The sequence below is a fragment of the Oryctolagus cuniculus genome, chromosome 1, assembly GCF_964237555.1.
Source record: "Oryctolagus cuniculus chromosome 1, mOryCun1.1, whole genome shotgun sequence".
In the NCBI taxonomy this organism is placed as follows: domain Eukaryota; kingdom Metazoa; phylum Chordata; class Mammalia; order Lagomorpha; family Leporidae; genus Oryctolagus; species Oryctolagus cuniculus.
The window spans coordinates 197,396,083-197,417,648 of NC_091432.1; the positions used below are offsets into that span (position 1 = coordinate 197,396,083).

The window sequence follows — 21,566 nt, forward strand, 5'->3', positions numbered from 1 at the left end:
CAGTAGTGGGGGGGAGCAGCAAGGGTTCTGAACACAGTCTTTGGGGGTCGCTGGGAGCAGAGATCTAGAGATTCGGGTGTAGGGAAATGGCTTTGACTGTGGAAGGGAGGACTCTGGGCCCCCTGAGACGTGGGAGGGCACTGGGGACATACTGGGGGCATGTCAGCCGGAGGGTCCTCTCAGAGTGGGAAGTGGGTGCATCCTCCCTGCGTGCCCAGGTGGGCTCTGAGCGGAGGCAGGAGGACGTGAGCTGGATGCAGGATTGCTGTTGGGTGTCGGGAGGGCACCCAGGGAAGCAGTGCGCTGATGGGAATGGGCAGGGTGATTTGGAGAAACTGCCTCTCAGTCAAGGCGGCTTTGCCAGGGGCCTCAGCAACTGGCCCTTCACGTCCAGATCCAGCTGGGTAAGGACACCGGAGGCTGCCTTTGGGGGTAAAGAGTTTATTTGTTGCTCTTCCCATCGTGGCCTGGCCAGCCCAGGCTCTACCAGCAATGGTAGTCGGGATAGGTCTCAGACACAAACTCAGGGTGCACCACATAGTTGTCTCTCTGGGCACCACCGGTCTTCTTGAAGTGACTTGTATCCCATCTGCGAGGAGACATGTCTCAGAGCTTTTGGACCCTCACTTTTCCAAGTGGACATCTGACTTCAATTCTCAGTGCTGACCTTTGCGGCTAACAACTGACCCTGGGCTCCTACACTGCCCACCCCCACTCTCCACTGTTAACTTTCTGATAGCCAACACCCGCTCCTTAACACTGATTTCTTACCATTTACTAAGCCATGAGCCCAACACCCTTGACTCTGGGTAAATCGACTACCAATGATACCCCCTCCATACGGGCCTCCTTGCCCTCTCTTGGGATCCTCCCTTTCCTTGCCAGCTTTGATTTCGCCATGGCACTAGCTCCCCCTGGTGGCATCTTCCTGTCAGTGCGTCGCGGGGGATAGTACCCACCCTAACTAGCCGCCGCCCCCCACCGACCCCCTGCCAGGAAGAAGGTGCCAGTGGTGTGCACGCAGGTGAGCGCGCGCGCCAGACTTACCTAAGGTTCGGACATGGGTAGTATGACGGCGGGAGAGTTGTAACAGCACATTCCATTCCGGGCCGGTGGTCGTAGGGTGACACAGCCCTGGAAGAAGCAGCGGGGGGACAGGGAAGGGTAGATCCTATGTTCCCAGTCTAGACCAAGCACCTAGGCGGTGCTTCGTGGTCAGTCAGGGGTCCTCCTTTTCCTTATACCTTACGGAGACCCCACTGAAGCACCGCCTTCAGGGAGCCCCCCGGAAGTCCTCCTCCCGCAAGGCCCCTGGGACTCTTGCTGTGGGGCAAGCACTGTCTCCAGCATTATGAACAAGGCCACGTTACTCAGACTTCTGGGAGCTGGGGCACTTCCCTTCTCTTCCATGCCCCTGTCAGGGATAAGCCACAGCCTTGCACAATGGAGCAGGCTCTGAGGAGGGGCGGGGGACCATCCCTGGGCTAGGGACCGGGCTCCCAACCCCCTCTGCACAGCTCTCTAGAAGCCTTGCCTGCCCTGCCCTGCCCTGCCCTGCCCTGCCCTGCCTGCTGCCTGGTCGCAGCCCCAACGCGGCGCGGCAGGCCAGGCTCTGCTGTGAGCTTGGGCCTGTGTTCCTAGCGGGAACAGGCGAGGACATCTACCTCCAAGGGTGGCGCGGGGCTCTGAGGAGGAGGCCTGGGCGCTCTGGGTCGCAATTCCTAGCCGTTAGCCCCTGGCCACGACCCCACCCCGTACCGACGGTGACCCCGGGGCCAGGCAGAGAGGGGATTTTTTCTGAGAACACATGCACACCGCACGGCCATGTGTTCCCGGGGAGAGGGCAGGGCTGGCCGGCGTAGGAGCATAAGGCGACTCCTGTTCGGGGTTACCTCCTCAAAAACGGTGTACATGACCTGGAGTCCTGTGCATTTGGGACGGGGCCGCGGATTTGGAGTGACCTTCGCATTGGTTCTCCCCGGCCTCAGCCGTCTGCCCAGGCTCTGGGGCCCGACTGCGGGCCGGAGCCGTGCACGAGGCTGGTTACGGGCGGGCAAGGCGGCCGGCGCGAGGCTAGAGGCGGGGCTGCGTGCGGGCCGGAGCGCGCGCCACCCGGTCCGCGGGGACCCTGGCGGCGGGGCCCGCCGAGGCGGGCGGAGCCCTGCGAACCTTACAGTCGGCTGCTCGGCGCACAGAGGCCGCAGGCGGCGCTCCGTGTACGGCGCCTCGCCGGTGCAGTAATCCATCCCGCGCAGGCAGTAGTGGCGGCCCGAGCAAGCGCTTTCGTAGCCGAGGTAGGGCAGGCGGCCCGGCAGCGGGTCCAAGCACCCGCATCGGGGCATGACCCGCGGCAGCTGCTGGTTCCGTGACAGCGAGTTCAGCATGTTCACCACCACCTCGCGCTCTGTGTGCCGGAACCCGGGAGCCCCAGAGGGTCACAGGGATGGGAAAGGGCAGGGTCAGAGACAAGGGGAGGAAGAGACAAAAACAGGGAGGCATGGAGACAGGGCTACACGCTCGCCAGCACCCCCGGTCCCCGCCCTGCCCTCCACCCGGCTCCCCCGACACCCCTCTGCCTTCTCGCTACCCGCTGCTTTCCCGGCCCCCCTATCCTTTACCGTAGGCGTTGAGCCGCTCCGGCTTAGGAGGGTACTCCAAGGGCATTCCTCGAGCTACCGTCTCCATCCCGGCGTCCTGCAAGTGGCACACGTGCTGCCTCAAGCCCTGACCCGGAAGAGCTGCTCCGCTTTGGGGGTCCTCCCAGAACACCCCGACCTGCTCCCAGGCGGCGCCTTCCCTGGCCCTCGGCAGGTCCCTTGCTCTCCAGGGCTCGGAGTGTTGGGGGTTGTCGCCTGGCAACGCTTTTACTCTGCCTGCCGGGGGCGGGCGGTGGTGGAGAGGGCTTCCGGGGGTGAGGGATGGCCCTGGGACCCTGCCTGGGGGGCGTCTGCTTCCGGTTTGACTTCTTTTTCCAGGTGACTGTGTGTGTGGCTGTGTCTGGGTGTCTCTCTAGGGGGGGCTTTTTCAATACAGCTTTCCCGTCAGAACTGCCTAGGATACCGGGGGTGGGAGGGGAGGAATTCTGATTTCTAGTGAAAAAACGGGAAAACGGGATCTGGTCAATCACAGATCAGCTGTCTGCCGTCTATAAGAAATTCTGGGGCCAGCGTTGTGGCGCAGATGGTTAAACCTCTGTCTGCGACGGCCGGTTTGAGTTCCCGCTGCTCCAGCTTCCTATCCAGCGCCCCTGCTAATGCCCCTGGGAGGCCCAGGCAGTGGAGAATGGCCCAAGGACGCAGGGCCCCTCAGGGCCCCTGCCACCCACATGGGAGGCCTGATGGCTCCTGGATTCCACCTGCTACAGCTCCTGGCTGTTGCAGCCATTTGGGCTGTGAACTAGCAGATGGAAGCCTCTCTCCTCCCTCTTCTTTCTCTCTCTCAACTCTGCTTTCCAAATAAATGAATCTTAAAAAAAGAACCTCTGCTCTGGCCTTGGATCCTGCCATGGGTCCTCTGGCCTGGGCCTGGGCCTGGGGCTGGCCTTGCTCTGAACTCAGAAGGCTTGTGCTGAACAGCTTTGCTCTCTTGCTTTTTGTCCTCGTTTACATCACAAAGGAGGGCTAGCCAGAGCAGGCAGACTGAGGGTCACAGGGGCCAAGACCACATGGGGAGGGGCTGGTTGGCAAGTTTCAGAAAGGTCCCCACAGGGTCTGGTCAAATGTTGAGACCCAGAGACCCAGCAAAGCCGCAGTCCTGGGCTCCCTTTTCAGCTAGAAAATACAAACCCAAGTTTCACAGATGGGGCCAAGATCCCTATTGATGGGAAAGGAAGGAGGGACTAATGGTCCAACAGCAGCGGCTGTGGTTTGGGAGGAGTGGTGTGTGTGTGAGTGTGTGTGTGTGTGTGTGTGTGTGTGTGTAACACAGTAGATACCTTAGGCAGTCGGGGGAGGCAGGTGGTGTACTTGTTCCAGTAGGGACTGTTGTATGGTGCTGTCTTCCACGTGTTGTAACGGTCACTGCTCAGGTAGCATGGGCTGCACTTATCTGCTTAATCACAGGGATGGGATGTCAGATACTCAGTGAATGTTACTCTGGACCCGCTCTCAGGATCTGGGACCCCCAGGTACTTCTCCTCTGACCCCTGGCACAAAGCTGACATCCTTGGCCTCCCTCAGGGCAACCCCTAAGCCCAGTATGACCCCACACTTGTCTTTGACACTGGGGTGCAGCCCGTGTCCCACCTAAGGCAAGCTTCTGAGTGGCATCCCTTGCACTATTCAGTTTCCATCCTGGCACTACCCTCTGTCGATCATCTTCCACACCCAGGCTCCAAGGTTTGCCTGTTCTGCCTCCTTAGAACCATTTCACTCTAACCCCTCTACCAGTGTCCCATATCTCAGCAGTGCCTTAACCAGGGGACAGTATAATGTCATTGTTAATAGAGGCTCCGTAAATAGACTGCCTGGGTTCAAACTTCAGTTCTGTAAATTATCAGCTGTGTCTGAGCTTGACCAAGTTAATTTTGCTCAACATTAAAATGGGGGTAATAGAGCTGTTAGGAGGTTTAAATGGGTCTACATATAAGAAACATCTAGAATGGTGCCTGGCATACAAAAAAACTACCATGACTAGCATACCAGTCTCTTTGCCTCATTGAAATCATATAATCCAACCTCAACACAGAAGCCATGAAAATTTTCATTTTTCACAAATGAAATGACATTGTCCAAGACACTTCCCTGCTTCAAACCTGCACAGTCACTGAGTCCTGTCCCACAAGGCCTTGCACCATCTACTCTCCTAAAGTCTAAAAGAACACGTGAGAGACAGAAGGAAAGAAATCCTAGAGGGAGAGCAGGTGCGTGAGGGGAGGAGGGGGAATCTTGGGATTTGGGGGTTGGATATAGCAAGTTTGGGATGTCTGGGGACATCCAGGTAAAAATGGCCATGATCAGATGAAAGAGTGGAATTCTGGTGCCAGGTCAAGCCTGGAAGTGAAGACTTGGAGCCATCAGTGACTGAAGCCACGAGCAGCTGAGATACATGGCCTTGGGAAAGGAGCAAGGGGAGAAGAGGGCTCAGGATGGCATCCAGAGGAAGCCAGTTTTCCCTGTGGGTGCACAAGCCCCAGGAAAGTGAGACATCAGAGAAGCTGAGGGAGGAAGTAGTTTCCAGAAGTAGAGAATGGGAGCAGAGTGAAATGTGCAAGGTGAGTCTCCTGGGGTAAAAATGGAAGAGTCCCATGGCTCGGGGGATTGAAACCACACAAGGTCACTTCAAGGGTTTGAGTGTAGGAGGTGCAGACTCCCAACCTCAGTTGGCAATTATCAGTTCACTCAACAAATATTTGTGAAACTTGCAGCTGTTTTAGATGGAGGGGATGCATCTTGAATAAGCCAAGACTCTGCTCTTTTGGAATGCACAGGGAGACAGCTCAAAAACCTAACCGAATGAGCTAATTTCTCATGGAGTGTAAGAAGGGCAGGAAAAGAAGAGACAGGATAGACTACGCTTTGGAGAATCTTGGCTGTGAAAGAGAGGAGCAAAGGGGATTTTGAGGCATGAAGACATTAGAGAAGGTTATAGATTGAGGGAAAGAGTGCGGTGGGACGGAGAGGTGCAGGAAAGATGACATCTGGAGAGATTTGTTGGAAGGAAGTTAATGTTCTCTCCACCTCTCTAAGGATGCGATTCAGATCTCTTCTAGTTCTTTTTTCACCCACAAGGAGTTCCCCCACCAAGAGCCAAAGGGTCAGGTCAGGTGGTTGGTGGTCAGGTTGGAGTGGCAGGGGAAGTGGTTAGGGAAGAAGTGTAGGTCCCAGGTGGAGTTAGGAGTTGATGTAGGATCAGGATGGAGGTTGTGCTCAAAGTTAGGTTGAGGTTCGTGCTCATTATTGGGGTTGCTGCTGGACTCAGAGCTGGGTGAGGGTCGAGGCCCTACCTTCATATTGAGAAAGCCAGTACTTCTCAGGCAAATAGGGATGTCCCGATATGGAACTCTTATAGGTGTAGTCCTGGTTATCGCATTTGACCATCTTCCGCAGGGCTTCAGGATCCACGTGCCGCTCCATGGTTTGAGTCAAACCCTGGGCAAGGGGAGGGGAGAGAAGTGGGTAGGTGCATAGAGACCTGGAGCCTTGCTGGACCCAGAAAAGATAAGATCATCCCAGGTGGGTCTCCGAATCCCCTTCCCCATGCAAGAGGGATTCTCATGCCAGTCTTTGTCACTCTGCATGGTACCTGTAAGTGAATCCCTCCCTTCCTCCCTCCTTCTCTCTCTCTCTCTCACTCTCTCTCTCTCCCTCCCTCCCTTCCCCTTGCTCCCTCTCCCATCCAAGACTAGGGGTTGTAGCCAGGCTCGTGTCCTCAGAGTGGTTTTCTGAATGTCTCATTTATGTCTTCTCTTGAAGGTCAAGGCTGACTGTCCCTGCCTTCTTCCTTCTGGACTGTGTGCTGCCTGGGAGCAGGGCTTGGATCTGTGCCAACAGAACCACAGGCCCCTGGCACAGTCTGCAGCCTCTTGGAGGGGTCTTGGACAGGGAGGGCTGTCTGGGAGTCTGGCACCTTGAAGGAGCTGAAGGAGGTGGCACCCACTGTAATACTCAATTCCCTGGACTCCGATCTGTTCCTGATTCCACCATGGCTCTGACCCCGGCATCAGTGTTACCCTTGATCCTGACCTTTGCTTTACCCTGCTCCTGATCCTACCTTGACCTTTTCTCTGTTCTTGGTCCAGACCCTGGACCCTTTCTCTTCTGGGGGTTTCCCTCATCTAATCCTTTCAGCTCCTTGTTTGGCCACATCCGTGGAGGCCCAGATCAAGCCTCTACCCTTGGGAATCCCCTTGTCCTCAACTGAGGGCAGTTGTAAGCCTACAGTTTTAAGTCTCTGAAAAGGCAGCTTGGGTCACAGGGATGGGGGACCCCCAGCAAAGTCAAAGACCAGAAAGGGTTCCCTCATAAAGGGCAGTGAGGTGCTGGGGTGGTGACGCTGCCACCAGCACTTGCCCCTGTGATTTATTTATTTATTTATTTATTTTTGACAGGCAGAGTGGACAGTGAGAGAGAGAGACAGAGAGAGAGGTCTTCCTTTGCCGTTGGTTCACCCTCCAATGGCTGCCACGGCTGCATTGCAGCCGGCGCACTGCGCTGATCCGATGGCAGGAGCCAGGTGCTTCTCCTGGTCTCCCATGGGGTGCAGGGCCCAAGCACTTGGGCCATCCTCCACTGCACTCCCTGGCCACAGCAGAGAGCTGGCCTGGAAGAGGGGCAACCAGGACAGAATCCAGCGCCCTGACTGGGACTAGAACCCGGTGTGCCGGCGCCGCAAGGCGGAGGATTAGCCTAGTGAGCCGTGGCAAAGGCCGCCCCTGTGATTTTAACAGCAGAAGCTTCTTTGGGCCAGGGTCGAGCCCTTGATGCTCTCAGTGCTCCAACCACCCTGAAATCGCTCAGCTCAGGGGCTTCTGGGATCGTCTGCGCCCAGCTGAGGGTGTTCTGTGGGAAGAATATGTGAGATGTAGGTGCAGAGGTCCCATGACTCAGCACTTCCCTGACCTGCTACACACACACACACAGTGCATCCAGAGACACTCATTAAACACGTGCAGGTATACATCCATCTGTACACTCTCAAACATAGCCCACTCACACACGAAACACTCAGAGCCACATACACACAAATGGGAGAGCAGCCTTTTAGAACTCATAGATTTTTGGTTAGAGGCTTTCCTCAGATGGCTGCAATCGTCGTCAGCTCATGGATAAAGCATATTGGAGGCTTTGAGCTGCAGATGGGCTTTGTCAACCCGAGTGTCACTGTAGGATGATCTGCTTGGATGATTTTGCTTTTTCCTCTCAAGCTGTAACATCAGGATCTGCAGGTCTTTCCTCTTGGGCTGATGAGATTCCACAGAAGAGACTTCCAGTCTTTGGCCTGAGGGCAGTGCCAGTGGTCTGAGACTAGTGCCCCAGAGGTGTGCGGGGGGCTTTGCTCTCCACTGTGTGGAGGCTTGTTTTCAGCATGGCATCCTGCCTTCGGCTCGTATCCCTGCTCCCGAGGTCCTTGCCAAAAACTAAGCCTTCTGACTTGCAGAGACTGATGCAGGCGGTCACCCTCTGGCATGGACTAGAAGCGAGATTCATGGGTTTTATGGTTTCTTAAATAAGCTTTCAGATAATCTTTATTTTAGCCTTGGTCCTGTCCTGTTTTCAGTTCTAGAGAAGACTAGGATTACCCACAGCTGAGCACTTTGGAAATTGTACAGTTTTAAGTTGAATTATGTATTGAGTTTCTATTGCTGGCTTTGGATTCAGCTTTCAAATCTGTTGTGGGTTACTACCTATTTGTCATGCTTCCAGTTTTCGAAAGTTTGTTGCCATTGTCCCTCCCTTCTTATCACCAGTTTATGTCCTAAATATCCACGTAGTATAGTTTCAGGAGGGAGCCAAATCGTGTGTGTTTGATGTTAATTCAGAGAATTATAGTCCTTTATTCTATACACTAATCCTTAGTGAGAAATACTACATGTTGCAAATATTTCAGTTTAAGATTTGAAAGGCAGAGTGACAGAGAAAGGGAGGACACACACACACACACACAAACAGAGAGAGAAAGAGAGAGAGAGAGAGAGAGAGAGAGAAGTCTTTCATCTGCTGGTTCATGGTTCACTCTGCAAGTGCCTGAAATAGCCAGAACTGGACCAGGCAGGAGCTGGGAGCCAGGAGCTTCTTCCTGGTCTCTCACATGAGTGGCAGGAAACCAAGTACTTGGGCCAGCATCTCTTGCCTCTCAGGTGTATTAGCAGGCAGCTGGATCAGAGGTGGAGGCAGGCGTCTGATATGGGCTGCAGTTGTCCCAAGTGTGTGTGTTGTTTTTTTTTTTTTTTTTTGACAGGCAGAGTGGACAGTGAGAGAGAGAGACAGAGAGAAAGGTCTTCCTTTGCCGTTGGTTCACCCGCCAATGGCCGCCGCGGCTGGCGCGCTGCGGCCTGCGCACCGCGCTGATCCGATGGCAGGAGCCAGGAGCCAGGTGCTTTTCCTGGTCTCCCATGGGGTGCAGGGCCCAAGCACCTGGGCCATCCTCCACTGCACTCCCTGGCCACAGCAGAGGGCTGGCCTGGAAGAGGGGCAACCGGGACAGAATCCGGCACCCCAACCGGGACTAGAACCCGGTGTGCCGGCGCCGCTAGGTGGAGGATTAGCCTAGTGAGCCGCGCCAAGTGTGGTTTTAATCAACTGGAAATTTTTACCTCTAATTTCCTTTATGGTGTCTTTGATAAACAGAAGTTCTTAATTTGGGGTGGATGTTTGGTGTTGTGGTTAAAACACACTTAGGAAATCAGCATCCCCTATCAAAGTGCCTTGGTTTGAGTCCTGGTTCTGCTTTAGAATCCAGCTTCCTGCTCCTGTGCCTCCCTTGGAGGCAGCAGGTGATGGCTCAAATACTTGGGTCCCTGCCACCCATGTGGGACACCTGATGGAGCTCCTGGCTCCTGACTTCAGCCTGGCCCAGCCCTGGGTGCTGTGGGCATTTGAGGAGTGAACCAGTGAATGCATGAATGATATTTCGCTCTCTCTTGAATAAATAATAAATGAATGAATAAAAATAAATTCTTAATTTTAATATAATGTGTTAAACTCTTCTTTCATGGTTAGTGCTTTTTTGTGACATGTTTGAGAAATCCATACATAGTTTCCATTGGCTTTTGCTTCTAAATGCTATACAGTATTGCTTTCCATATTTAATTAGTCAAGAGTTGCTTCTTGGGTTTGATATGAGTTAGGAATCAATTTTATTTTTATGCATAGGGGTTGCCAATTGTCTCATTGAGTAGTCTGACTTTCCTCAGATTTGTGATGCTACTGCAAATCTGATATATCTTTATTCCCCACAGCTTTATTTTCAGCAATGTCTGTTGTATATTGATTGTGTGGGTCTATTTCTGATATATTCTAGTCTATTAGACAATTTGTCTATTTCTATAGCTTTGTAATAAATATTAATATCTGATTGAACAAGTCCTCTTCTTTAGATGTGCTTTATCTATTTTTTTGGGCTTTGCTCTTCTCTATTGATTTTAGAAGCAGCTTGGTAAATTCCTTTTAAAAATCCTATTGGGAATTTAAGCAGAATTGCATTAAATCTTTATGATAGCAGCTCTCCATATTTGTGAGCATATTATCTCTCTTAATTTGATATTAGTCTTTTAGAAAGTATTCAGTACAATTTCATACTATCTACATTTTTTGCACACATTGTTAACTTATTTCCATTTAACTTTTTTTGTTGCTTGAATGATGTGTATTTTAAAAATTATGCTTTCTAGGGCGTCAGCGTTGTGGTGCAGCAGGTTAAGCTGCTGCTTGCAGCACTGGCGATACTGAAATCCATATTGGAGCACCGATTTGATTCCCAGCTGCTCCACTTCTGATCCAGCTCCCTGCTAATGCACTTGGGAAAGCAACAGAAGAGGATGCAAGTGCTTGGGCTTCTGCCTTGATGGAGTTCTTGGGTCGTGGCTTTGGCCCAGCCCCGTCTCTGCTGTTGCAGCCACTGAGGAGTGAGCCAGCGGATGGGAGATCTCCCCCTCTGTCTCTTCCTTTCTCCCTCTGTCACTCTTCCTACCAAATGAATAAGTAAATAAATAAAATATATAGATATGTCTTTTTTTTGACAGGCAGAGTGGACAGTGAGATAGAGAGACAGGTCTTCCTTTTTCTGTTGGTTCACCCCACAATGGCCGCTGCAGCCAGAGCACTGCGCTGATCCGAAGCCAGGAGCCAGGTGCTTCTCCTGGTCTCCCACGTGGGTGCAGGGGCCCAAGCACTTGGGCCATCCTCTACCGCACTCCCGGGCCACAGCAGGGAGCTGGACCAGAAGAGGAGCAACAGGGACAGAATCCAGCGCCCCAACTGGGACTAGAACCCTGGGGTGCCGGCGCCGCAGGCAGAGGATTAGCCTAGTGAGCTGCGGTGCTGGTCCTATAGATATGTCTTTTAAAAAATAAAAATTATGCTCCCTAAATATTTGTTGTATAAAATGTGGTTGACTTTTAATCTTATATTTGTCCAACTTTCTAAATTCTCTTAAAAATGTAGATTCTAAATATATAAGTATAATCATCTTTAAATAATGAGTTTTATTCTTTTTTTTTTATTTGACAGGTAGTTTTAGAAAGTAAAAGAGAGAGACAGAGAGAAAGGTCTTCCTTCCATTGGTTCGCTCCCCAAATGGCCGCTACGGCTGGCGCTGCACTGATCCGAAGCCAGGAGCCAGGAGATTCTTCCTGGTCTCCCATGCTGGTGCAGGGGCCCAAGCACCTGGGCCATCCTCCACTGCCCTCCCAGGCCACAGCAGAGAGCTGGACTGGAAAAGGAGCAATCGAGACTAGAACCTGGCACCCATATGGGATGCTGGCACCACAGGCGGAGGATTAACCAAGTGAGCCACAGCGCCGGCCCCAGATTTTTTTTAAAATTATTTTTATTTACTTGGAAGCCAAAGTCACAGAGAGAGAGGTGGGGGGAGACACAGGGTTGGGGGGGGGGCGGGAGAGAGAGAGAGAGAGAGATCTTCCATCTGCTGGTTCACTCCCCGAATGGCCACAATGCCCAGGATTGGGCCAGGCCAAAGCCTGGAGCCAGCAACTTCTTCCAGGTCTTCTACAGGAGTGCTGAGGCCCAACACTTGGGCCATTGTCCACTGCTTTTCCAGATGCATTAGCAGGGAGCTGGATCAGAAGTGCAGCCAGCTGGGACTCAAACTGACACCCCTATGGGATGGGATGCTGGTGTCATAGACAGTGGCTTAACCCAGTATGCCACAATGTTGGCTCCTCTTCTTTTTTTAAAAGAGTTATTTTTATATATTTGAAAGTCAGAGCTACAGAGAGAGAGGGAAGAGAGAGATTCCATCCAGTGGTAACTCCCCAGATGGCCACAATATCTGTTTCTTCCTTTCCCATCCTTGTATCTTTTTACTTTTTCTTTCCTTGATGTCCTGGCTAGGCCCTCCAGTACAATGCTGAATAGAAGCAATGATAGTGAACATTCTTGCCTTGATACCAGTTTTAAAAATGATTGCTTTTAACATATAACCAATCAGAATGATCTTGGTTTTATACTTTTGGTATACATCTTTATCAGATTAGGGAATTTTCCTTCTATTTATGTTTTCTAAGTTTTTGTTTTTAAATGATGAATGGGTATTGATTTTTAGCAGCTTCCATTTTTGTATCTTTTTTAAAATATCTTTTTGAAGTATAATTTACGTGTCATAAAATCCGCTGTTGAGTACAATTCAAGGATTCTTAGTAAACTTATAGAATTGTTCAACTATCCCTACAATCCTATTTTATAAGTACTATCATCCCCCAAAAATGTTTCTCACGCCTATTTATTTCTGAATAATTGAAATGATCTTGTGGTTTTCTCCTTAAATATGTTAACATGATGAATGACATTTTTCTAATGTTAAACCAGCCCTTTTTATTTCTTTCTTTCTTTTTTTTTTTCTTTGACAGGTAGAGTTTTAGACAGTGAGAGAGAGAGAGACAGAGAGAAAGGTCTTCCTTCCATTGGTTCACTCCCCAAATGGCCGTTACGGCCGGCACTGTGCCAATCCGAAGCCAGGAGCCAGGTGCTTCCTCCTGGTCTCCCATGCTGGTGCAGGGGCCCAAGCACTTGAGCCATCCTCCACTGCCATCCCGGGCCACAGCAGAGAGCTGGACTGGAAGAGGAGCAGCCGGGACTAGAACCTGGCGCCCATATGGGATGCTGGCACCACAGGTGGAGGATTAACCAAGTGAGCCACAGCGCTGGCCCCACCAGCCTTGCATTTATGGAATAAATGCAACTTAACCATCATGGATTACTTTTTAGACACTAGTGGGTACAGTTTGCTAATAATATTCACTTAGAATTTTTGCTTTTATATTTATGTATAATTTTATACTGATGTCTAATTTTTATTCTTAGCTTTTTATCAAAAGTGTATGGCTTCGTAGGATGAGTTGGGAAGCATCTTCTTTTCTCCTGTTCTCTGGAAAATTTGTGTAAGATTGAATAAGGGGTTGGTGCTGTGGCATAGCAGGTAAAAGCTGTTGCCTGCAGTGCCAGCATCCCTGGGAAAGCAGTAGAAGACGGCATAAGTCCGTGGGCTCCTCCACCCGCGTGGGAAGACCTGGAGGAGGCTTCTGGCTACTGGTGTAGGTCCGGTCATTGGAGCCAGTTGGGGAGTGAACCAGCAGATGGAAAACCTCTCTCTATCTGTGCCTCTCTTTCTCTCTGTGTAATTCTGACTTTCAAATAAATAAATAAATAAATATTTAACAAAAAAGATTGAAATAAACTTCACCTTGAATGTTTGTGAAGACATAACTTTAATTTTTTTTAAGCAATAAGCATGCTAGCAAAGTTTAATGAAGAGAAATAAAGAAGAGAGCACACCTGACAGACCAGGTGGGCCTATCAGTAAAGAGTTAATTGTGAAAGCCCTAATTTCCTATGCTGGGTATTCTTGTGGGAAGCTTAAAATTATTGGTTTAATTTCCTTAATTGTTATTGGAGCACTCAGCTTTTTCTAATTCTTCTAGAACTGGCAAATTTTACTTTTCTAGTATTTGCCTATTGGTTTTCAATTAGCATGAATTTGTTTGAAACATTCTTATAATATCTTTTTTTCTTGTAGATCCATGGTTAGACCCTTCTTCCATTCATATTTTCTTGTCTTTTTTTCTTGACTGAGCGGAAGAGATTTGTATCTTATGAGTCTTGTCAAAGAACCAACTTTTGGCTGTTGACCTTTGAATCTTTGCTTTCTGGGTTAGCTTTTTTTCTTATCAGTACCTCCATTCTATTACTTTCTGTTTATTCTGTTTTTTTTCTCCCATACTTTATTAAATATGATTCTCTGCTCCTTCATGTTTCACCTTTTATCTTTACTTAGACAAACATTTAGGCTTTTATCCCCAACCTTGACTCTTCACAAGTTCTGAGATGCAGTCTTTTCAGTTCTGAGCATTGTCGCTCCCGGTCTTCGTGGAGGAACGACACAGGACACTGCGCTGTTCTTTTGTCTGCTCGGCCCTCCCCGGGTTTGCTGCTGGTTCTTCCCGGGTTGGCTACCGTCCTTCCACCTCCGTGGAGGGGCGGGCCCCCTGCCACTTTCCCCACTTCCGCAGGGGAGCGGCACACCGCCGGCCGGCTCTCTCGGGGGCTGCTCAGATGTTCCCCTTAGATGTTCCTGGTGCATGTTGTCTCTCTCCTCCTTTATAGTCCTCTTCCACCAATCCCAACTCTGCTACCCACACGCCGAGTACGCTGCTCTCCTCCAATCAGGAGCAGGTCCTGCTGTTTATTGGTTGAACAGTCTTTTCAGTTCTGAGCATTTGTACATTTCTGTTTTGAGTTCTTGCTTGACTCATTACTTAGAACGTTATTTCTGGGGGCCAGTGCTGTGGCACAGAGAGTAAAGCCGCCGCCCGCAATGCTTGACCTTTCAGTAATTGTTGTGTGTTAAAATGGAATATGTTGGATGTTGTCAGTTTCCCCTTCTAGTAATTCGATTAGGTCAGTACAAGTTTAGAAGTGTAGTATCTTCCAGGAGAGTCGAAACTTTGTCATTTATGTGTGCTCCATCTAAAAAAGTCTATGTGTGCATTTAACCTGAAAGTCCCTTTTGTATGTTAGTTATTCACTTGCTCAGCTTTTTGTTATTGTGTCTGAATCAGTCATTTGGATCAAAACTAAAATATTAGAAAGCAAAACCACTATGAGTCATATGAGAGAGTTATTTTAGGGGTTAGACTTTACATAATCGCAGGAACCCATTAAGAACTCTGCATGCCTATTGTCAGGAAGGAAAGCTGGATGTGACGTGGGGAAGAGCAAGGACAAAGGAGCCCATGAGGACAAGCGAGAGCCTACGTCTGGCTTGTTGCCGCCAACCTTGACGATGTGTTTGGCCTTCGGGAGAACTGGTGCCCTTTGCCACGGAGCTGCACACACGCTTGGCCCAGGTCCCAGAGAAGGTGGAGGAGACAATCCAGCTGGAACTGAAGAGTTGTAATTGGATGCTGCCCTATGTTAATAAGAGAAACTACAAAACCAGCAACGTCCCGCACAAGCCCCGCTGTGCCTGGTGCCCCACACCAACCTTCAAAAGTAAAAACGGCTGCTCATTCATTCGTCTTCCAAATTTCTTGCAACTTTTGTGGCCGCTTGGGAACCATGGAGGAAAGGGAATTCTGGAAGGGAATTCTAGTTCTAGCTAGCTGACAGTACAAAACTACAATGTCTTCTGCCCTCTTTAGAACAGTGGAAGGATCTTGGAACACCTTAACTCTGCCCTGTTCTAATTTAATAATATTGTTTTCTAACATCCTAGTTCTTTCTTTAAATATTATAAAACCATTGTTTTTCATATTTTCTTAAATTTGCTTGTGTCTATCATCAGTTTGTCACCTTCCTTCTTGCATCCCAGGCTTGCCTTCTCCCCAGATTATACCCTTAGAAGTTGCTTTACTACAGATCTAACAGAATAAACATTTCAGTTTGTGTTCACCTGAAGATGTCTATTTTTCCCTTTGTTCTTGAAAGAATGACACCTTGAAGATATTTTCTCTCTCCCTGCTTCCAAGGGCATTTCTCCACTGGTGTTCTGTAGTTTGTCATGAAGTACTTAACTGGGGAATATTTCTTCTTTGATTCTGTATCTATGGAATCATATTTTTCATTGGTTCTGGAAAAATCTGAGCCTTTTCCCCCTCAGATAATGCCTATTCTTTTACTTCTTTCCTTCTGGGACTACAGTCAGATGTGTATGGATCTTTCATCCTGCCCTTCAATATTGCTTGATTTCTTAAAAGATAAATATTTTTCCAGTTTGTCTCTCTGTGCTGCATTCTGGGGAAATTCAATCTATCTTTTATTTCATTAAAATTCTTCAACAATGTATGATCTACTGTTTAACCCTGTCACTGGGAGAGGGGAGCGTTGTGGGTGGGAGGGAAGTTATGGGGGGGGGGAGCTATTGTAATCCATAAGCTGTAACTTGGAAATTTATGTTCATTAAAAAAAAAAAAACACCCTGTCACTGGATTTTTGGTTTTAACAAACATATTTCTCATTTCTAAAATTTATATTCAGTTCTTTTTAAATTTTTTTCATTTAAAAATTAATGTTTTGATCATTGATTTCATGTTTTTTAAAAATTATTTATTTATTTGAAAGGCAGAAACACAGAGTGGGGAGGGAGAGAGAGAAAGAGAGGCAGAGGCAGAGAGAGGACTTCCATATTCTGGCTCACTCCCCAAATGGCCACAATGGCTGGGGCTTGGCCAGGCTGAAGCCAAGAGCTGGGAGCTTTTTTTTTTTTTTTAATTTATTTATTTATTTATTTATTTATTTTGACAGGCAGAGTGGACAGTGAGAGAGAGAGACAGAGAGAAAGGTCTTCCTTTTTGCCGTTGGTTCACCCTCCAATGGCCGCCGCGGCTGGCGCGCTGCGGCCGGCGCACCGCGCTGATCCGATGGCAGGAGCCAGGAGCCAGGTGCTTTTCCTGGTCTCCCATGGGGTGCAGGACCCAAGCACCTGGGCCATCCTCCACTGCACTCCCTGGCCACAGCAGAGAGCTGGCCTGGAAGAGGGGCAACCGGGACAGAATCCGGCGCCCCGACCGGGACTAGAACCCGGTGTGCCAGCGCCGCTAGGCGGAGGATTAGCCTAGTGAGCCGCGGCGCCGGCCGAGCTGGGAGCTTTATCCAGGTCTCCCACGTGGGTTCAGGGGCCCAAGCACTTAGTCCATCTTCCACTGTTTCACAGGCACATTAGCAGGGAGCTGGATTGAAGTGGAGAAGCCAGGACTCGAACCAGAACCCATATGAGATGCCTGCACTGCAGGTGGAGGCTTATTTTATTTCTTGTGAGCTCATAGTTGATTAGCTTTACTGTGAAGACTACCTGGAAACCTACATTAAGGATGTTTTCCATCACAGAAGACAGACAATCTGTGTGTGTGTGTGTGTGTGTGTGTGTGCGCATGCACGCTGGAAGGTCAGGGAGCCAGGGATATTGAACTTTCTGGTTCAGTTTGGAATTTACAGATTTAATTCCTTCAGTTTAAGGCCAGTTTAAGGCATAAGCTTCCTCCTGTAGTGCTACTATTGACATCTGGTCTCACAGAAAACCTGTCTTTTTAAGTATACTTACCACTCACCTCCATGAGTCCAAAACAAGATAAAATTTTATTTTTATGCAGGACTTGGTTGTTTTGAAAGCAGAAGTGTCCTGTAGTTTTTCTCGACCACTATATGGTCAGAGCAGAAGCCTTTGCTTCATTCTTAGTCCCACTGCTAACCCACCTGACTTTCAATCCTTGCCAGTCATTGAAGCTGTCTGGTCAGGGCACAAAGTTACCACATCCAAGGGGTCCCCTTCTGTGTCAGCAACATTTGACACTGACTTTTATCTAATAATGCTGTCTTAGGGCCAGCATCGTGGCACAGAGGGTTAAGCTGCTGCCTGTGACACTGGCATCCCATTGCTGAGCTAATTCGTGTCCTAGCTGCACTGCTTCTGATCCAACTCCCTCTAATGCACTTGGGAAAGCAGTAGAAGATGACCCAAGATTAGGCCCCTGCTCGTGGGAGACTCCAATGGAGGCTGGGCTCCTGGCTGTGGCTTGACTCAGCTCTGGCTGTTCTGGCCATTTGAGGAGTGAAACAGTGGATGGAAGACTCGCTCGCCCTCCCTCTCTTTCTGCTTTTTAAATAAAAGAAATCTTGGGGCCTGTGCTGTGACTCACTTGGTTAATCCTCTGCCTGCGTTGCCGGCATCACATATGGGTGCTGGTCCTAGTTCCGGTTGCTCCTCTTCCAGTCCAGCTCTCTGCTGTGGCCTGGGAAGGCAGTGGAGGATGGCCCAAGTGCTTGGGCCCCTGCACCCACATGGGATACCAGGAGGAAGCACCTGGCTTGTGGCTTTGGATCGGCATAGCTCTGGCTGTAGTGGCCATTTTGGGGGTGAATCAATGGAAGGAAGACCTTTCTCTCTGTCTCTCTCACTAACTCTATCTGTTAAATAAATTAAAAAAAAAAAAAGAAATCTTTACAAAATTAATGCTGGGAGCTGGCACGGTGGCATAGTGAGTTAAGCTGTCACCTGTAGCACCAGCATCCCACGCGGGTGCTGGTTTGAGTCCTGGCTGCTCCATTTCCAGTGCAGCTCCCTGCTAATGCATCTGGGAAAGTAGCAGAGGATAGCCCAAGATTCTGGCTCCTGGCTTTGATCTGGCCCAGCTCCGGCTGCGGCAGCCATTTGGGGAGTGAACCAGTGGATGGAAGCTCTCTCTCTCTCTTTCTCAGTAACTTTGCCTTCCAAATAAATAAAATAAATCTTAAAAAAATTAATGTTGTTTATTAGTTTCATTTTGACTTTCTTCTTGTGTCTCTGACCATAATTCTCTTTCTCCTTTTATGACTTTTTTTTTAAAAAATTTGACAGGTAGAGTTACAGACAGTGAGAAAGAGAGAGAGAGAGAGAGAGAGAGAGAGAGAACGGTCCTCCTTCTGATGGTTCACCCCCCAAATGGCCACAACGGCCAGAGCTGCGCTGATCCGAAGCCAGGAGCCAGGTGCTTCCTCCTGGTCTCCCACGTGGGTGCAGGGGCCCAAGCACTTGGGCCATCCTCCACTGCCTTCCCAGGCCACAATAGAGAGCTGGACTGGAAGAGGAGCAACCGGGACTAGAATCCGGCGCCCATATGGGATGATGGCACCGCAGGTGGAGGATTAACCTAGTGCGCCACGGCACTGGCCCCTGACTTCTTTTATCTACCCATGAAATAGGATATTTTCCAAATGTCTGCCCTTGGCCGTTCTCTCAGTCCTCTTTGGCAGTCTCACCTGCTCCTGTGACTTCAGCTACTGTTTATCTGGTGATGACTTCGGAATCGCTATCTGTGGCCCAGACCGCTTTCCTTTGCTTCCAGTAAGTATACCTAACTACCCAAATATTTTCCAATATTTTTGTCCCTAAATGAACCCCAAATCTCTAATTTGCCACACCAAACCTCAGTTGGTAGCAGTACCATGCCTCCAGTTGCCAGAACCAAAAACACAGGAGTCATCCTAATCCTCCCCTCTTCTTATCTCTAGATGGAAATCAAGACCTTTGATCTTTTCTTAAATTCCTTCCTGTTGAGCATGGAAGAGCAGGTAGTCATGCTCATTATTACAATCCTTATTGCAGCAGTTTGAGGTATATATCAAAAAAAATTTTTAAATGTGCATATCCTTTCTCCCAATAATTTCATATCTAAGAATTTATCCTCAGGGAATAGCCAAAGATGTGCATATTTATACACATAAAAGAATGATTATATAAGCAAAACTTTATGAGTAATAAAATTTCTAATACTACTCATAAGATTCCTTAAATATATTATGGTGCACTCATAAAACAGACTACTATACAGTCATTAAAATTATACGGTTGAATATTTTTGATGCAGGAAAATGTGCCTGATTGCTTTGTGAAAAAAGTAAGATTCAAGATACTAGGATAATATGACATCACTTTTGTAAAAAATATTTGCTTCCTAAAAGGGCATAAAAGACTGTAAGAATATATTGACGGTGGTTACTTTGGGTAAAGGAATTGTGGCCCTTCTTTATGCTTCTTTGAGCTATCAACATTTTTTGCACTTGAGCACATATTTAATTAGTAAAATATATACGTAGATCTAAAAATAAATTCTTTAAAATTTATCTTCAAGAAGTTCCTTTTTTCACTGTCATAGCCTCTCACTGTCACCCACCTAATGCTTCCTTCTCTTTCTCCCCTCATTGACCTATTTGTCCTGGGCCCCAACCCCTTCCAACCTGAGTGATCTAACTCATGATTCAACCATGACACTTGCAGGTTCAGAAACTTGGAGCCTCAATCACCATAGCCTGAAGGCTCTTCTTAGTCTGCAGGCTCCTCTTCCACCGCAGGGCTAACTGCTCCTGCTCCAGCAATCTCAGTTCCGGTTCTGGGTCTGCCACTCTCCCCCACCCCCCTCCCCATCATGCTGCCTTCCTCTTCTGGAAGCCTCCTCCCCTGGATCACCCGGTAGACCTGCCCTTGAGCTCCCCAAATGCTCCCCATCAGCCTGTGCCTCCGCCGGGGTCTGCTCCATACTGGTGACCGTCCTCTGTTCACCTGTTTGCTGTAACCTCCACAAAAGCGGGCCGTGGTCTTTCCTTTTTGTATTCTCAGTGCCTGTACATGAAGATACTCAGTGGGGGCCTGGCGCCGTGGCTCACTTGGTTAATCCTCTGCCTGCAGTGCTGGCATCCCATATAGGCCCCAGGTTCTAGTCCCGGTTGCTCCTCTTCCAGTCCAGCTCTCTATTGTGGCCTGGGAAGGCAGTGGAGGATGGCCCAAGTGCTTGGGCCCCTGCACCTGCGTGGGAGACCAGGAGGAAGCACCTGGCTCCTGGCTTCGGATCGGCGCAGCTCCAGTCTTAGCGGTCATTTGGGGGAAGAACCAACGGAAAGAAGACCCTTCTCTCTCTCTCTCACTGTCTAACTCTGTCAAATAAAAAAAAAATAAAAAAATAAAGATACTCAGTGATGCTTTGTTGGATGGTGCACCCAGATGAATTCTCTTAGGCAGAGTCACAGACTCAGAGGTGTCCTCTCATTTTTGTGAAAGCTGAACAGTCCCTCCTGCTCACCCATCTTCAGACACACACAGACCCAAGGATACTGGGATACACGTGTATAAAGATATGCCTATAGAATATTTTCTGGCCTTTCCCCACAGGCAGCCTCAGGACCTTTGCACTTTCTGATCACTCTGGGACTTTCAGCTCTTCACATGACTAGTTCTCTCTCATCCTTCTAGTCTCAACTCAATGTCATCTCGAGAAAAAGAGGTCTTTCATGGACTGTCTAAGTAGCTCTCTCTTTCCATTTCTAGTTCCCTATTTATTTCCTTGAACGATTTATAAAATCCTTATTTCTTGTTTATTGTCTCTCTCTCCCTACCTCTTACGCTGATGTAATTCCATGAGGTCAGGATCTTGCACTATTTTATATGCCACTATGAATTTTTTGCCTAGGCAAATGAATAAAACACAAATGCAAAGCTACAAATAATTACAAACACACGATGACAACCCTGCATTGCCAGTCATCTAGACAGCCATGGCCATAAACTCTGGCCTACCCCTCCCCAAACCTCCACTTACCGGGGTCACAAACTTGTTTGCCTCCCAGGCCCACAGAGGTGGGTCCTTGTAGACCTCCTTGATGGAGGTAGGAGCCCTGTAGGAGTCATTGTAGGTGCTGATGGGGGTCTTGGTCTTCCGGGAGAAGAGGAACATGGTGGCGTCTGGGGGACTTGGTAGTGGGCTCTACCTACCAAGGGCTCTTGCTGGACATCAGTGACCACCCCTTCCCCCTCACCTCCAGCCCGGCAGGTGCCCCAGCTGCTGTGCCCCCTGCTGTGGAGGATGCCTCCACTTTCCTCCCCTACAGCCTTCCTACTCCCACCTCACCCTGCTTCCCCCTCCC

General features: G+C 49.2%; 1 protein-coding gene and 1 long non-coding RNA gene across 5 annotated transcripts; one reads left to right on the forward strand and one right to left on the reverse strand.

Annotated features, from left to right (window-relative positions):
• Positions 1-21,550, reverse strand: SPMIP6 (sperm microtubule inner protein 6). 4 transcript variants are annotated; one of them, XM_008273261.4, is made up of 7 exons: positions 21,242-21,548; positions 5,945-6,089; positions 3,935-4,047; positions 2,619-2,694; positions 2,170-2,404; positions 1,048-1,134; positions 426-589 (listed from the first exon to the last, which is right to left on the reverse strand). In XM_008273261.4, the coding sequence occupies exons 1-7, from the start codon at positions 21,374-21,376 to the stop codon at positions 484-486; spliced, it is 897 nt and encodes a 298-aa protein (XP_008271483.2). In that variant the 5' UTR covers positions 21,377-21,548; the 3' UTR covers positions 426-483. The 4 variants fall into 4 exon arrangements, with proteins under 4 accessions (XP_051700553.2, XP_008271483.2, XP_008271500.2 ...); XM_008273278.4 differs by having other exon boundaries at positions 2,175-2,404; positions 21,242-21,547; XM_051844593.2 differs by lacking the exon at positions 2,170-2,404 and having other exon boundaries at positions 1-589; positions 21,242-21,550.
• On the forward strand, positions 2,888-20,619 carry LOC138844604 (uncharacterized). The gene is made up of 3 exons (XR_011380662.1): positions 2,888-2,975; positions 18,852-18,993; positions 20,266-20,619. It is a non-coding gene; the product is annotated as an uncharacterized lncRNA (long non-coding RNA).
• Positions 21,551-21,566: the final 16 nt, after the last annotated feature.

What these genes read in the sequence shown, in the direction of transcription:
- SPMIP6 (XM_051844593.2), bottom strand. Translation starts at nt 21,376, where the DNA reads ATGTTCCTCTTCTCCCGGAAGACCAAGACCCCCATCAGCACCTACAAT. An exon ending in CAAACAAGTTTGTGACCCCG is followed by an intron (nt 6,090 to 21,241) that starts GTAAGTGGAGGT and finishes CCCCTTGCCCAG; the next exon opens with GGTTTGACTCAAACCATGGA. An exon ending in GCCTCCCCCGACTGCCTAAG is followed by an intron (nt 2,695 to 3,934) that starts GTATCTACTGTG and finishes TGCCACTTGCAG; the next exon opens with GACGCCGGGATGGAGACGGT.